The 16,809-nt window shown below is 41.7% G+C and overlaps 1 protein-coding gene across 2 annotated transcripts in view; it reads right to left on the reverse strand.

Moving 5' to 3' along the window:
* Positions 1 to 11,303: 11,303 nt before the first annotated feature.
* Positions 11,304 to 16,809, reverse strand: part of PRPF18 (pre-mRNA processing factor 18) — a 30,301-nt gene continuing 24,795 nt past the window's right edge. For both annotated transcript variants that reach the window (XM_073652371.1, XM_073652370.1), the window contains 2 exons: positions 11,998 to 12,153; positions 11,304 to 11,493 (listed from right to left, as the gene is read on the reverse strand). In XM_073652371.1, coding sequence (XP_073508472.1) covers positions 11,413 to 11,493; positions 11,998 to 12,153 — 237 coding nt within the window. In that variant the 3' untranslated portion in view covers positions 11,304 to 11,412. The remainder of the gene's footprint in view (positions 11,494 to 11,997; positions 12,154 to 16,809) is intronic.

Genomic DNA, 16,809 nt, shown 5'->3' on the forward strand with positions numbered 1-16,809 from the left:
TACAAATAGGCAGCTGGTGGATGGGGGCAGCCCGTTCCTGCCTGCTGTACCTGGCTGGACACAAATATAGTGCGAAGCCCCACTTAAATTTTTTTTAATTATTTCATGAAATTCATGAAATAATTAAGAAAAAAAGGGCTTCCCTATATTGTTGTGTCCGGCCAGGTACAAATAGGCAGCTGGTGGTTGGGGGCAGCCCGTTCCTGCCTGCTGTACCTGGCTGGACACAAATATAGTGCGAAGCCCCACTTCAATTTTTTTAAATTATTTCAGGAAATTCATGAAATAATTTAAAAAAAATTGACGTGGGGCTTCGCACTATATTTGTGTCCAGCCAGGTACAGCAGGCAGGAACGGGCTGCCCCCAACCACCAGCTGCCTATTTGTACCTGGCCGGACACAACAATATAGGGAAGCCCTTTTTTTCTTAATTATTTCATGAAATAATTTAAAGAAAATTGACGTGGGGCTTCGCCCTGTTTTTGTGTCCAGCCAGGTACAACTAGGCAGCTGGGGGCTGGAATCCGCAGCGCAGGGAGGCCCAAGCTTTCTGGGTCACCCCCGCTGCAAATTGCAGTCCGCAGCCACCCCGGAAAATGGCGCGTTCATAGAAGCGCCATCTTCTGGCGCTGTACCCAACTCATCCAGGGCCCTGATGCGGTGGCTCACTGGGTAATAAAGGGGTTAGGGCCAGTTTGGCATTATCAGCTGGCCCTAAGCCCGAAATTCATGGGGTCATGCCAATATTAGACATGACCACCATGAATTTCTAGTAAAGTATTTTAAAAAAACACAACACTCAGAAAAAAGTCCTTTAATTGAAATAAACACACAATTCTTTATTGTTCTAAATTAAACCATACTTACCATCACGCCCATTCCAGCTGAAGCCAACGATCTCCTGAAATAAAAGAAAAATAATAAAGCAACATCATCCTTACCTTTCCATGGTTCCCATGACAGCTTCAGCTCTGCTACATCGAGATGACAGGCTGGACCGCAGCAGAACGCTGCCATCCAGCCTGTCATCCCGCAGACACTGAGAAGCGCAGGCTTGCTTGCGCTCCACAGTGTCTCTCTGTGAGGGCATCCAGATGAGCCGAGTTAATGTCCAATGAACTCGGCTCACCTCATGCACATCACTGACAGCGTGGGAGAATTCTCACACTGAAGCGCTGAGTGCAGGATAATTCTCCCACGCTGTCAGTGACGTGCAGGAGGTGAGCTGAGTTCATTGGACATGAGCTCACCTTATGCACGTCACTGACAGCGTGGGAAAATTCTCCTGCACTCAGCGCTTCAGCGTGGGAGAATTCTCACGCTGAAGCGCTGAGTGCAGGAGAATTCTCCCACGCTGTCAGTGACGTGCAGGAGGTGAGCTGAGTTCATTGGACATGAGCTCACCTTATGCACATCACTGACAGCGTGGGAGAATTCTCCTGCACTCACCGCTTCAGCGTGAGAATGTTCCCACGCTGTCAGTGACGTGCATGAGGTGAGCCGAGTTCATTGGACATGAACTCGGCTCATCTGGATGTCGTCACAGAGAGACGCTGAGCAGCGCAAGCAAGCCTGCGCTTCTCAGTGTCTGCGGGATGAGAGGCTGGATGGCAGCGTTCTGCTGCGGTCCAGCCTGTCATCTCGATGTAGCAGAGCTGAAGCTGTCGTGGGAACCATGGAAAGGTAAGGATGAGGTTGCTTTATTATTTTTCTTTTATTGCAGGAGATCGTTGGCTTCAGCTGGAATGGGCGTGACGGTAAGTATGGTTTAATTTAGAACAATAAAGGATTGTGTCTTTATTTCAATTAAAGGACTTTATTCTGGGTGTTTGTGTTTTTTTTAACTTTGACTATGGGGTTAGTAATGGGGGTGTCTTATAGACGCCTCTCCATTACTAACCTGGGCTTGATGTCAGCTGGCATTATAAGCTGACATCAACCCCAACCCTATTACCCCCTGCCACCGCACCAGGGCAGCGTGGAAGAGCGAGGCTAAGTGCCAGAATTGGCGCATCCTATGAATGCGCCATTTCTGCGGCGGCTGACGGCTGGTGTTTCTAGCCTGGGAGGGGGCCAATATTCATGGCTCCCTTCCTGGGCTATTAATATCAGCCCCCAGCTGTCTGCCTAGCCTTTGCTAGCTATTAAATTAGGGGGGACCCCACGTCATTTTTTTTGGGGGGTCCCCCATTTTAATAGCTAGTAAAGGCTATGTATTCAGCTGGGGGCTGATATTAGTAGCCTGGGAAGCTCCGTGGGTATTACCCCCTTCCCAGGCTTCAAACATCTGCCCCAGCCGTCTGCTTAACCTCCGCTAGAGCCTAAAATTAAGGGGAACCCCACGCCAATTTTTTTAATAATAAATCCTTTATTTTAATACTAAATGACAAGTACAGTAACCAACACTATCACTGTACTTCATATATATGTGACTGACATGTTTCTATCTATCTAATCTATGTGTGAAGCTCTATTCTGTCTGTTATAAATTGTGGGGTACAGATGCTGAATTGCCGGCCGGCTTTTTTAAAGAGACGGTGCATGAAAACACTATTATTTTTTTTGATAAATCCTTTACGCTAAATGACAAGTACAGTAAGCAACACTGTCACTGTACTTCGTATATATGTGGCTGACATGTTTCTATCTATCTAATCTATGTGTGAAGCTCTATTCTGTCTGTTATAAATTGTCGGGTACCGCTGCTGAATTGCCGGCCGGCTTTTTTAAAGAGACGGTGCATGAAAACACTATTATTTTTTTTGATAAATCCTTTACGCTAAATGACAAGTACAGTAAGCAGCACTGTCACTGTACTTCGTATATATGTGGCTGACATGTTTATATCTATCTAATCTATGTGTGAAGCTCTATTCTTTCGGTTCTAAATTGTCGGGTACAGGTGTATGCCGCTGCTGAATTGCCGGCTTTTCATGTTTCACTGTTGGCACTGTTCCCATCGATTTGGGCAATCACTGTAATGCCACAACCACCATGGCTGTGGCATTACAGTGAGTGGCAGACAATCCCTGCATGATTGGTGCTCTAAATAGCGCCAGACATGCAGGACACGCTTTTGGTGCACGAACAGTTATCGAACATAACCTCGAACAGCCGAATTTTTTGAAAATCGTTCGGGTTCGTCGAACAACTCGAACACCGCCCAAAACAGCTCGAATTTGAGATTGGCGAACAGTTCTAGTCGAACACCGCTCATCTCTAGTCCTTTTGTCACTAAATGTTGCTATAAAGTTTTGTGCATAATTTTTTCACTCTGTCTTATTTACCCTGATGTTCATATAGATGTAGTTCAATTTACATGTCAACTTTTCACATTTTCCTTGTGTTTTACCTGCTTGTATTACTGTGTAATGCTGAACAAACTCTATCTGATGAGGAGCTAGATGCATTCATTGCGATATTCTATGCTCGTGGAATATCTGGCACGAACCGTCACTCGATTAGCAGTATTTGGTGTAATGACTGGGGAATACCGTTTTGCAAAGCGACAATGTCTAGGGACCGCTTTGTTGAAATTATGAGGTTTCTCAGATTTGATGAGAAATCTACTCGATCGGAGAGACTGCAAACGGACAAGTTTGCTCTATTTTCTACTGTGTGGGACAGGTTTATTGAAAATTGTATTGCGTGTTACAAACCTGGCCCATACATAATGGTGAATGAGCAACTTTTCCCAAGCAAAACTAGGTGTCCATTCACGCAGTACATGCCTTCCAAACCAGATAAATATGGCCACAAATATTGGCTAGCTGTTGATAAGAGGAGCAAATATCTGGCAAATGGCTTCCCTTATCTAGGCAAAGATGACACACGCCGTGCTGAGGACCGTTTAGCTGACCATGTGGTAATGAAGTTATTGGACCCGTTTTTGAAAAAAGGTCGCAATGTTACAACCGATAATTATTTTACTTCAGTAAAATTAGCTAAACAGCTAAAAAGCAAAGGAACAACCATCGTGGGAACACTGAACAAGATAAGGCGAGAAGTGCCTAAAGAAATAAAATCCATGAAAGAGGAATTGTACAACACTAAAGTGTTTAGAAATGAAGACAATTTTACACTTACAGTATATCAAGGAAAGCCCAACAAAAATGTTGTCATTTTGAGTTCCGTCCATCCAGATGTTGTTGTTGCGTCTGATTCCGCTAAAAAAACTCCAGAAACGGTAAAGTTTTACAATGAAACAAAATATGGAGTAGATGTAGTGGATCAGATGGCACGAAAATATACCACACGAACATGCACAAGGAGATGGCCTGTTCATGCATTTGAAAATGCCTTAGACTTTGCGGGTATAAATGCATGGATAATATTCAAGGAGATTACCCACCAAAAAATGTCACGCAAGGCATTTTTGCAAACGCTTGTGAGAGAGTTGAGTGGTCCTTATGTCACAGATAGGGAAAAGGGTTCCACGTCCCAAGTTTCTACATGCTCAGAAGTGATGGTTCAAACAAAATTTTGCCAGATCAAAGAAAAGTGCAAGAAAAATAGATCTGTTGGAAATTGTAAGACTTGTGGTAAGTCTTTGTGTGGGCAATGTACTGCCATAAATCAAAGGCAATGCCTAAAATGCGAAACACCAAATGTTTAGAAGGTGAATTCTGCGCCATATTTTCATTTTTATGCTCCTCCACCTACATTTTCTCTGCTTTTTGTTCTTCAGTTGTTGTTTATATGTGTGCACTTGAATAAAAAAAAATGTTTGAAAAACGTCTATTATAATTATTGTTATTTTCTGTAGAAAAATAAGAAAAGCAGAAAAAAAACAATCAAAAGCATTACTGTTGGATCTCACAATAATAATACATTACAAAAAATATAATTATTAATAAATAACCACAAATGAAACTCTAAAAATAAACGAAAACAAGCAAGGAGTCAAAATGACTCATTTCAGTAGTTCTAGGCGGGGTCACGAGTCCAGTAGTCCTAGTGTTAATGCAGTATGTGCTGAATATTTTTTCATAAAAATTTTAAAAAGTTATGAAATGTCCTATAAGTGTCTGTTCTATTCCTATGATCTAGGTTTTTAGTGGAGATGAATCTATTCTCTAGCCTTAAAATAATTAGATCAGATTTGAGGTCATCTATGAAGGAGGATCTGATGGAGGCGATACTATTTCTCAGAACAAACTCAGACTACACAAATGTTATTCAGCATGTGTCTGTTGAAAACAGTTTTTCCCCACTTACTGCACAGTGTATTGCATATTTCCAATATATTAAAGTTTTTTTGTGTTCTAAAATTATAGTTCGAAAAATATGGAATATTTAATGGAATACAAGACAAACCTAGGTTTTAGAGAAGGAAAATAGAAAAAAAAATCTGAAGCAAAAAATGTGGTCATGATGCACTGTTATGGACAGGGGTCCGCTGCTGACACTGTTAAAGGGGTAATGTCCCACAATTCTATACTAATATCCCCCATCCTGGTATATATGCCCCTCATCCCCATCCTGGGGGTCCTGCATACCAGGATGGAAATGGGGGGGAGCAATGCATACCAGGATGGAAATGGGGAGAGGGCAGGCTTGCAAATTGCATACCAGCATGGGGGTGGCCCCCTCATTTCCATCCTGGTACACAAGGCCCCCTCATCACCATCCTAGTATGCATGGCCCCCAACACGCTGTGCTGAAAAAAAAAAAAAAATGCTCCAGCGCTGTGTCCTGTTCTACTGCCAGCAGCTGTTCTGACCGTGTAAGCAGTGCATGACGTCACTGCCATGCGCTCTCACAAGTTGAGGTCAGCTGCCGAAATATTCACTGCTGCCCACGCCAGGACTATGGGCGTGGAGAGCAGTGAATATTAATTTTCTTTAATAACGGACAGCGTGTTAGCCGCTGGCTCCTTCAGCTATTTGGCGATCACGTGTGCCCGCTGTTCAAGAAAATGAATATTCACTGCTCTTCACGCCCATGGGAGTGAAGAGTGGTATATATTCACGCTCTTTAATAGCAGGCACACGTGATCGCCGAGCAGCTGCAGGAGCTGGTGGCTGTGGCTAACACCATGCCTATTGAGAGTAGTGAATGTTCATTTTCTTTAAACTGCGGGCACAGTGTTAACCGCAGCCGGCTACTGCCTCTGTGACCCGCTCCTCAGCCGCCGGACTATAAGACGCACGTCTCCCTCCTCCCCCCTTTCCTCCAAAATTTGAGAGAAAAAAGTGTGTCTTAGAACATAAAAACTGTCTTTTTTCGGAATATATCTAAATAGCTTGATTATTGTATCATAATGGTGATGAAAAGCCTGATGTTACCATTTTACTACAGTAAATTTAGGACTTAAACATGAGCCATGTAGGAGGGAGTCGGGAGTCAGAGAAATTGTGGAGACGGATGTTTGGCTTACCGACACCACAGTCCTGATGACCCCACCCACACCCCTGATTGACAGAAAACTGCTAATCAGTGGTGGAGGCGGGGTCACTCAGAGGAGGACTACATGGCAGAAGACAAGTCCTCTAGTGATAATCTCCTAATGATAAAACAGATTTCACTGAAACACCACAGAGCCTAGTACATTACACTTTGTTGGAAACAGGGTCTCTGCCTCTACATCATACTGCTCCCAGATTAAATAGCAAAAACTTGCTGACATACTTCCTTTAAGGTACCTAAAAAAAAAAATATCATGACTAATTTGGTATTACAGATTATATAGTTATGAATTAACATGTTAATCTGTGAAACTGCATTCTGAGGATATAAATCACAGCATGAATGTAAATTAGCCAGTACAGACAAACAATCTCAAAGCTCACAGAAATTTGTACCTTATTTAACCAGTTTAAAAATTAACAAAAAAAGAATTAAAATGAAGGGGAAGTGCCTCTCCCTGTTATGGCACTTGCTGACCCTATCTTGCTGCAGAGGTTGGCACCCTATATCCTGCGCAATGGCGACCCCGCTCATCGACGACTCGCCCTCCTCACCCTATAGTGACACACAAAATACAACAAATAGGGTTCAAAAAAAGTGGTCTATGCTAAGGGTCTCAGTATATTCTCAAAGGGAGTACAGAGACCTAGTATGATATATTGTATATATGTACAGATTTCATAACATTAAATATGATCAAGATGATGTATTATCAATAGGCAAGATCAAAATTATGTATTATATACACAAATTTCATAAATATGATAACTCCATCAAATATAATCAAATCAGCACATGCATAAACGCATTAAATATAGCCTAATCAACCCAGAAATCAACTCGAAGCGTTTCTCCTTTTACAAGGTTCGTCAGTAGTAGTTAATTTAATTCAGTAGATTACATATATCAAAGGCAACTTATCTGGGAACCCTAGGAATGTGGGGAATTTTCCTCAGACCATCTTTGAAACGCCCTATTGTGTGACTTGGTCCTCTTGAAAGTCTGTCTGGACAAATCTATTCAGCCAGATACAGGTGCATCTCACTAAATTAGAATATCATCAAAAAGTTAAATTTATTTAAGTTCTTCAATACAAAAAGTGAAACTCACATATTATATAGAGTCATTACAAACAGAGTGATCTATTTCAGGTGTTTATTTCTGTTAATGTTTGATTATGGCTTGCAGCCGATGAAAACACAAAAGTTATTTTAATTCGCTGAGATAATGATTAATAAAAAAAACACCTGCAAAGGCTTCCCAAGCGTTTAAAAAGGTCCCTTAGTCTGTTTCAGTAGGCTCCACAATCATGGGGAAGACTGCTGAGTTGACAGATGTCCAGAAGACAGTCATTGACACACTCCACAAGGTCCCAGAGTTTCAATTTTCATTTGGAAATCAAGGTCCCAGAGTCTGGAGAAAAAGTTGAGAGGCACACAATCCAAGCTGCTTGAGGTCTAGTGTGAACTTTCCACAATCAGTGATGGTTTGGGGAGCCATGTCATCTGCTGGTGTAGGTCCACTGTGTTTTATCAAGACCAAAAAGTCAGTGCAGCCGTCTACCAGGAAATTTTAGAGCACTTCATGCTTCCCTCTGCCGACAAGCTTTTTGGAGATGGAAATGTCATTCTCCAGCAGGACTTGGCACCTGTCCACACTGCCAAAAGTACCAATACCTCGTTTAAAAACAACAGTATCACTGTTGATTGGCCAGAAAATTCGCCTGACCATAACCCCATAGAGAATCTATGGTGTACTGGCAAGAGGAAGATGGGAGACACCAGACCCAATAATGCAGACGAGCTGAAGGCTGCTATCAAAGCAACCTGGGCTTCCATAACACCTCAGCAGTGCCACAGGCTGATCGCCTCCATGCCACGCCGCATTGATGCAGTAATTGATGCAAAAGGAGCCCCGACCAAGTATTGAGGGCATTTACTGAACATACATTTCAGTAGGCCAACATTTTGGATTTTAAAAACATTTTTTAAGCTGTTATAAAGTATTCTAATTTACTGAGATAATGACTTTTGTGTTTTCACTGGCTGTAAGCCATAATCATCAACATTAATGGACATAAACACTTCAAATAGATCACTCTGTTTGTAATGACTCTATATAGGAGTTGTGTATTGAAGAACTGAAATAAATTAACTTTTTGATGATATTCTAATTTTGTGAGATGCACCTGTAAGTAGCCTTTGATATATGTAATCTATTGAATTAAATGAACTACTCCTGACGAACCTTGTAAAAGGAGAAATACGTCAACTTGGTTTCTGGGTTGATTAGGCTATATTTAATGAGTTTATCAGGGGGCTGATTTGATTACATTTGATGGAATTATGATATTTATGAAATTTTTGTGTATATAATACATCATTTTGATCTTACCTACTGATAATACATCTTGATCATATTTAATGTTATGAAATCTGTACATTAGTATGGTATATTGTATATATATATCTCTGTACTCCCTTTGAGAATATAGTGAGACCCTTAGCATAGACCAACTTGAATCCCCTTTTTGCTGCTGTCATATTATATCTACTGCTATATTGAATTGATCAGAGCTGTTGATATATTTTTCCTACCATTTACTACTGATTTTTATATCGCTACCTCATATTTTTGTACATTGCACTTTTTTTTAACCCTATTTGTTGTACACTGCTTAAAAAAATAAAGGGAACACTCAAATAACACATCCTAGATCAGAATGAATGAAATATTCTCATTGAATACTTTGTTCTGTACAAAGTTGAATGTACTGACAACAAAATCACACAAAAATCATCAATGGAAATCAAATTTATTAACCAATGGAGGCCTGGATTTGGAGTCACCCCCAAAATTAAAGTGGAAAAACACACTACAGGCTGATCCAACTTTGATGTAATGTCCTTAAAACAAGTCAAAATGAGGCTCAATATTTTGTGTGGCCTCCACGTGCCTGTATGACTTCCCTACAAGGCCTGGGCATGCTCCTGATGAGAATGCGGATGGTCTCCTGTGGGATCTCCTCCCAGACCTGGACTAAAGCATCCGCCATCTCCTGGACAGTCTGTGCTGTGGCGCAACGTGACGTTGGTGGAGTGAGACATGATGTCCCAGATGTGCTCAATCGGATTCAGGTCTGGGGAACGGGCGGGCCAGTCCATGGCTTCAATGCCTTCATTTTGCAGGAACTGCTGACACACTCCAGCCACATGAGGTCTGGCATTGTCCTGCATTAGGAGCAACCCAGGGCCAACCGCACCAGCATATGGTCTCACAAGGGATCTGAGGATCTCACCTCGGTACCTAATGGCAGTCAGGCTACCTCTGGCAAGCACACGGAGGGTTGTGCGGCCCTCCAAAGAAATGCCACCCCACACCATTACTGACCCACTGGCAAACCGGTCATGCTGAAGGATGTTGCAGGCAGCAGATCGCTCTCCACAACGTCTCCAGACTCTGTCACATGTGCTCAGTGTGAACCTGCTTTCATCTGTGAAGAGCACAGGGTACCAGTGGCGACTTTGCCAATCCTGGTGTTCTGCAGCAAATGCCAAGCGTGCTGCATGGTGTTAGGCTGTGAGCACAACCCCCATCTGTGAACGTCGAGCCATCATACCACCCTCATGGAGTCGGTTTCTAACCGTTTGTGCAGACACAAGAACATTTGTGGCCTGCTGGAGGTCATTTTGCAGGGCTCTGGCAGTGCTCCTCCTGTTCCTCCTTGCACAAAGGTGGATGTAGCGGTCCTGCTGCTGGGTTGTTGCCCTCCTACGGCCCCTCCACGCCTCCTGGTGTACTGGCCTGTCTCCTAGTAGCGCCTCCAGCCTCTGGCCACTACGCTGACACACAGCAAACCTTCTTGCCACAGCTCGCATGGATGTGCCATCCTGGATGAGATGTACTATCTAAGCAACTTCTGTGGGTTGTAGAGTCCGTCTCATGCTACCACAAGTGTGAAAGCACAACCAACATTCAAAAGTGACCAAAACATCAGCCAGAAAGCATTGGTACTGAGAATTGGTCTGTGGTCCCCACTTGCAGAAACACTCCTTTATTGAGTGTGTTGTGATAATTGCCAATAATTTCCATCTATTGTCTATTCCGTTTGCACAACAGCATGTGAAATTGATTGTCAATCAGTGTTGCTTCCTAAGTGGACAGTTTGATTTCACAGAAGTTTGATTTACTTGGAGTTATATTCTGTTGTTTAAGTGTTCCCTTTATTTTTTTGAGCAGTGTATTTTGTGTGTCACTATAGGGTGATTATAGGGTGAGGAGGGCGAGTCATCGGTGAGCGGGGGCGCCATTGCGCAGGATATAGGGTGCCAACCTTGCAGCAAGGTAGGGTCAGCAAGTGTCATAACAGGGAGAGGCACTTCCCCTTCGTTTTAATTCTTTTTTTGTACACCGATAATGTGGTTTGTTGTTTTATAGTATTTTACAATATATACATTAAAAGTAAAATTTTTATTGTGAGGTTATGCAAAAACTTCCCCGTTCAAGGGAAATAAAAGTGCCAAATCCTGACTTACACAAAATTAAAATGTCAACCAAGAGTTCATTCTTAATTTCATTCCATTAGCAGCAAAGAAAAGAGAGCCACAATGAAATGTCAATATGAATATGTAACACATGAAGTATAAGTCCTCCATTATCTAAAACAAACTGAAATCAGTTCTCAAGCAAGCAGGTTGGCCACGTGTACCGTTTGTCAATTTTAGTTGGTTAAGTAGGAAGGAAGCTTGCTTTTACATGGCAACACATTTTGTTACACAGGTCCACAACAGTAATATACAGTTCTGAGATGATGGAAACATTTAATATACTGTAAAAAAAAATAAGATATATTCCATTTTGCGTATTTAAAATAAAAGGACATCTTTTCTTAAGTCTTTTTAATAAAATTTATAACAATTTTAATAATTTTACAAAATATTTCCAATAAAGAAATATGGTCACTGTAGTTGTGACTACCGGCTACAATTCCGTAGAAAAGTCCTTTTACAATGCATTGTATTCTACACACTTTGATGGATCGGTTGAAAAATGTTTCTGGCAAACTGTCATTAACCTCTTCAATCCCTAAAGACAAAAAAAAAAAATAGAAATAATTATTGGAAAGGAATGTATTTTTTTGTAATGTTTCCAAAAGCTACAGACCCGGACTTAGAAATATTACAAGCTATGAAGCTACCATTAGTGATTAGGAGTAATAGAGTGACTACTATCTTGTGTGAAAGAATCATAAAAACAACTTCTCCCCATTCTTCAGCTTCCACAGACCATACTGACCCTGGTTCAGAGACTAAAACCCTAGGCCCAAGTGTTGCATTTATCTTCTGCACTTAAACACATTTACTATGGATAATTTAAAGCATTTATAATAATATTGGCAAGGTACAAATCCGTTTTGTCTAGTACCGTGTTCTGAACCGATTGTAATACCAGCAGCTATAGAAGCTCGTATACGGGTCACTGACTAGTTCATATAAAACAATTCAGAATATGTACATTTATATTACTATAACAAAGCAATTTTCATAAATAGGGGAGAAAGTTTGATTACAAATGGAAGAGATTTGTTACCTGGATATATTTCCTCTGGGTTTCATCATTTAGCACATGAGCTACGTGTTTGGAGAAAATCTTCTCGCGACCTGTACGAGCATGGATACCAACCATAGTGACACCAATAGGCCACGGAGCATTGCCAATGGCCATCTGAAGATAGGCATCATTTGCCTTAAGAAAAGAAAGGTAATCAGAACTCCCTACTAAAAGTATTATGCACATTTTACAAGATTCTGCAATGTTTATTATTCTAAATGTTGGTTGAATGCAGAACAAACAAACAAGTTTTCTGTTATTCCCGAAATAATACTGCTAGAAACGTTGCAAATCAGAGCAGACTGCTTACAAACCTTTCCATTCAACTTGCTTTTCTTGGCATTTCCTTATAACAATTGCTACATAATACAACCTATTGTTGCTGTTTCCATCAACCACAGGCCAGGCTTCAGATAAATCTCACAGCGTACATACCTTCTAATACCAATATCACATGTATGGCTACCAATAAAGGGTAGAGGCATTTACTACATTAACATTTGGATTCTGAAGCAAAAAACTCTACTGTTTGAGCTTGATTACATACAGTATAATAAAATACAGTAAAGTCTTCACATGTACATACCTGTAGTACCATGGAATTAACGGTGCTTTAAAAATAAATATTCGTAAAGTTGGTGGCCTCTTGAAAATAGCAGATACTACATATACAGGTGCATCTCACTAAATTAGATCATCATCAAAAAGCTAATTTATTTCAGTTCTTCAATACAAAAAGTGAAACTCATTATATAGAGTTATTACAAACAGAGTGATCAATTTCAAGTGTTTATTTCTGTTAATGTTGATGATTACGGCTTACAGCCAATGAAAACACAAAAGTCATTATCTCAGTAAATTAAAATAATTAACAAAAAACACCTGCAAAGGCTTCCTAAGCGTTTAAAAAAGGTCCATTAGTCTGTTTCAGTAGGCTCCACAATCATGGGGAAGACTGCTGACTTGACAGATGTCCAGAAGGCAGTCATTGACACACTCCACAAGGTCCCAGAGTTCCAATTTTCATTTGGAAATCAAGGTCCCAGAGTCTGGAGGAAGAGTGGAGAGGCACACAATCCAAGCTGCTTGAGGTCTAGTGTGAAGTTTCCACAATCAGTGATGGTTTGGGGAGCCATGTCATCTGCTGGTGTAGGTCCACTGTGTTATCAAGACCAAAGTCAGCGCAGCCGTCTAACAGGAAATTTTAGAACACTTTATGCTTCACTCTGCTGATAAGCTTTTTGGAGATGGAAATTTCATTCTCCAGCAGGACTTGGCACCTGTCCACACTGCCAAAAGTACCAATACCTGGTTTAAAAACAACAGTATCACTGTGCTTGATTGGAAAGCAAACTCACCTGACCTTAACCCCATAGAAAATCTATGAGGTATTGTCAAGAGGAAGATGAGAGACACCAGACCCAACAATGCAGACGAGCTGAAGGCTGCTATCAAAGCAACCTGGGCTTCCATAACACCTCAGCAGTGCCACAGGCTGATCGCCTCCATGCCATGCCACATTGATGCAGTAATTGATGCAAAAGGAGCCCCGACCAAGTATTGAGTGCATTTACTGAACATACATTTCAGTAGGCCAACATTTCGGATTTTAAAAACATTTTTCAAGCTGTTGTTATAAAGTATTCTAATTTACTGAGATAATGACGTTTGTGTTTTCATTGGCTGTAAACCATAATCATCAACATTAACAGAAAAACACTTGAAATAGATCACTCTGTTTGTAATGACTTTATATAATACAGGGTGGGCCATTTATATGGATACACCTAAATTAAATGTGAATGGTTGGCCATATCAACTTCCTGTTTGTGGCACATTAGTATGTGGGAGGGGGAAAACTTTTCCAGATGGGTGGTGACCATGGCGGCCATTTTGGATCCAACTTTATTTTTTTCAATGGGAAGAGGGTTATGTGACACATCAAACTTATTGAGAATTGCATAAGAAAAATAATGGTGTGCTTGGTTTTAACGTAACTTTATTCTTTCATGAGTTTTTTACAAGTTCATGACCACTTATAAAAGGTGTTCAAAGTGCTGCCCATTGTGTTGGATTGTCAATGGAACCCTCTTCTCCCACTCTTGACACACTGATAGCCACACCGCAGAAGAAATGCTAACACAGGCTTCCAGTATCCGTTGTTTCAGATTGAACTTCCAGGCGGACTATTCCCTTGATTTCATCTATTAGAGACGGCTGTTCTTCTCTAATGATTTTTTCCGTACATTCCTGGCACAGATATTTTTTATTTGAGGACGATAACTTTTTTGCGCATATTGCGCACTTGCGGCTAGTTTTGCTTCCTGGTGCAGGGTCCTTATCCCCCTGAAAGAGAGGGAGAAGGGAAAAAAAAAAAAACAATAATACCTAATCTACCTGCACCTAGGAAAGGACCCCCAGTGCCAGCTACTTACTGGGACTGGAAAACCGCTGGGCTCTGCAGACATGGAGCAGGTAGAATTTTGACCATTCAGTGTACAACACACAATAAAAGGTTAGGCCCTACCTTAAGGTGTCTTCTGTCCAGGGCCCTTATATGGGCGACTGAACCCAGCTCTTTCCCCCTTGTTGAAGGAAACTCCTCCCCCTTTTGTCCAGGTGTGAGGCAGGGATCCGCCATTTCATTTCCCGGCCTTTGTTAACTATGCATTCCACTGCGGAAAGCAGACCGGAAGTGACGTAAGGGACTTTCCTTGGCGTCCCACGTTACCTCCAGTCCTATGAACTGACTTTTGCGTCCCAAGGTGGAACGTAGGCCGGAAGTGACGTCATCTCTGGCTCCCGCATCTCCCATGCTGTGGAGACCGGAAGTGGGGGGTTACCGCTATCAACGGTGTTCCGCACTGCTCTGGAGGCCGCATGAGAGGGGAGGAGATGGGCTGCAGAGCTCTAGGAGGCCTCCAGCCTGGAACCCACTGGACCTTATCCGCTGGCGCGGAAGAGGTGGAGAGTCCCGGAGGAGACAGGAGCAGCTGCAGGGAGGAGAGAGAGCACTCAGTCCCAGCTGCCCGGCTCTAAGGTATATTCTGGTGTTTGCCGCCAGCACAGAGAACAACAGGATGACCTCTTCATCCCAAAAGGGACAGGGAAAAACACTAGAGGGAGGATGAGGGAGGGGCTATTTGACCTTTTTGTGTCTCCTGTCCTTATTAGGGTGGGGTGACATGCTCCTCTGGTGCTGTCGTGGGGTGTTACTGGAGAATTAATATCAGCTGGTTCACATGATGGCCTATAAGAAGATGTCCCATTACCAAGGTGCCACACAAGAAACATCTCATGATGGGTAAAACAACTAAGCTGTCTCAAAACCTTCGCCACCTTATTGTTGTAAAACATAGTGATAGTATTGGTAACAGAAGGATTTCTTAACTACTGAAGGTTCCAGGAGCACTGTTTGGGCCATAATCCGGAAGTGGAAAGAACATCATTTCACCATAAACCTGCCACAACCAGGTGTTCCCTGCAAGATTTCAGACAGAGGAATGAAATGAATTATCAGAAGAGTTGCTCAAGAGCCAAGGACCACCTGTGGAGAGAACTCCACCTCGACGGCCTGTATGCATGCTCACCATGCAAGACTCCATTGCTGAACAAAAAGCCTGTTCAAGCGCGTTTATAGTTTGCTCAACAACATTTAGACAACCCTGTGAAATACTGAGAAAATATGGTCTGGTCAGATGAGACCAAAATTTAACTCTTTGGATACAATAATACACATCATGTCTGGAGGCCAAGAGGCACTGCATATCACCCCAAAAACACCATACCAACAGTAAAGTTTGTAGGAGGGAACATCATGGTGTGGGCTGTTTTTTCAGCATATGACACTGGCAAACTTCATATAATTGAAGGAAGGATGACTGAACAAAAGTAGAGACATTCTTGAAAAAATATCTGCAGCCATCTACGATGACGATGATGAGGATGATGAAATGAGGGTGGACATTTCAGAAAGACAATGATCCCAAACACACAGCCAAGGAAACTCTCAATTGCTTTCAGAGAAAGAAAATAAAGCTGCTAGAATGGCCCAGCCAATCACCTGACTTGAATCCAATAGAAAATATATGGAAGGAACTAAAGCTCAGAGTTCACAGAAGGAGCTCACGGGACCTTAAGGATTTGAAGAGTGTTTGTGTGGAAGAACGTGCCAAAAATCACACCTGAGCCATGCATGCGACTAGTTTCTCCATACAGGAGGCAGCTTGAAGCGGTCATCACCAACAAAAGCTTTTGTATGAAGTATTAAATAAGTTCAGTAAGAATGTTATTATTTATTTTTTTATTTATATAGCACCATTGATTCCATGGTGCTTTTCAATATTCTTTCCCGGTGTCATTTCTCATTATTACACACAACTTAACTTATCGACATCCATGGTTTGATCTCTTTGTCTGTGTGGTTTGAATAGGATGTTACTGCCATATGGTGAGAATTTCATGTCAATAGCACCTTTAGAAATATATTTATTTAGGAAATTGGTGACGTGTTCAATACTAATATCACCAGCTGTACATACAGTAAGTGAAGTTTGGACCTTTAACTCCTTAATGTTCCATGACTGATGTTATGGTTCCTTGAAAAAAAAAATGGAACTGCAAATATAAAAAATTGCTGTATTCTTAAAGGAGTTAACGCGTACCTGCACTTACAGGTAGGTTTTTAGAATGAGCTGGCTTGATCTAATTTTCAGTTCTCTCAGAAATAATGGGTTGAGTCTGGCTGTTACGTCTCCCATACCCACCACCCACAGAAAGATGGATTACTGC

The sequence above is a fragment of the Phyllobates terribilis genome, unplaced genomic scaffold (assembly GCF_046119375.1).
Source record: "Phyllobates terribilis strain yellow unplaced genomic scaffold, ASM4611937v1 Scaffold_11__3_contigs__length_659146591, whole genome shotgun sequence".
Taxonomy (NCBI): Eukaryota; Metazoa; Chordata; class Amphibia; order Anura; family Dendrobatidae; genus Phyllobates; species Phyllobates terribilis.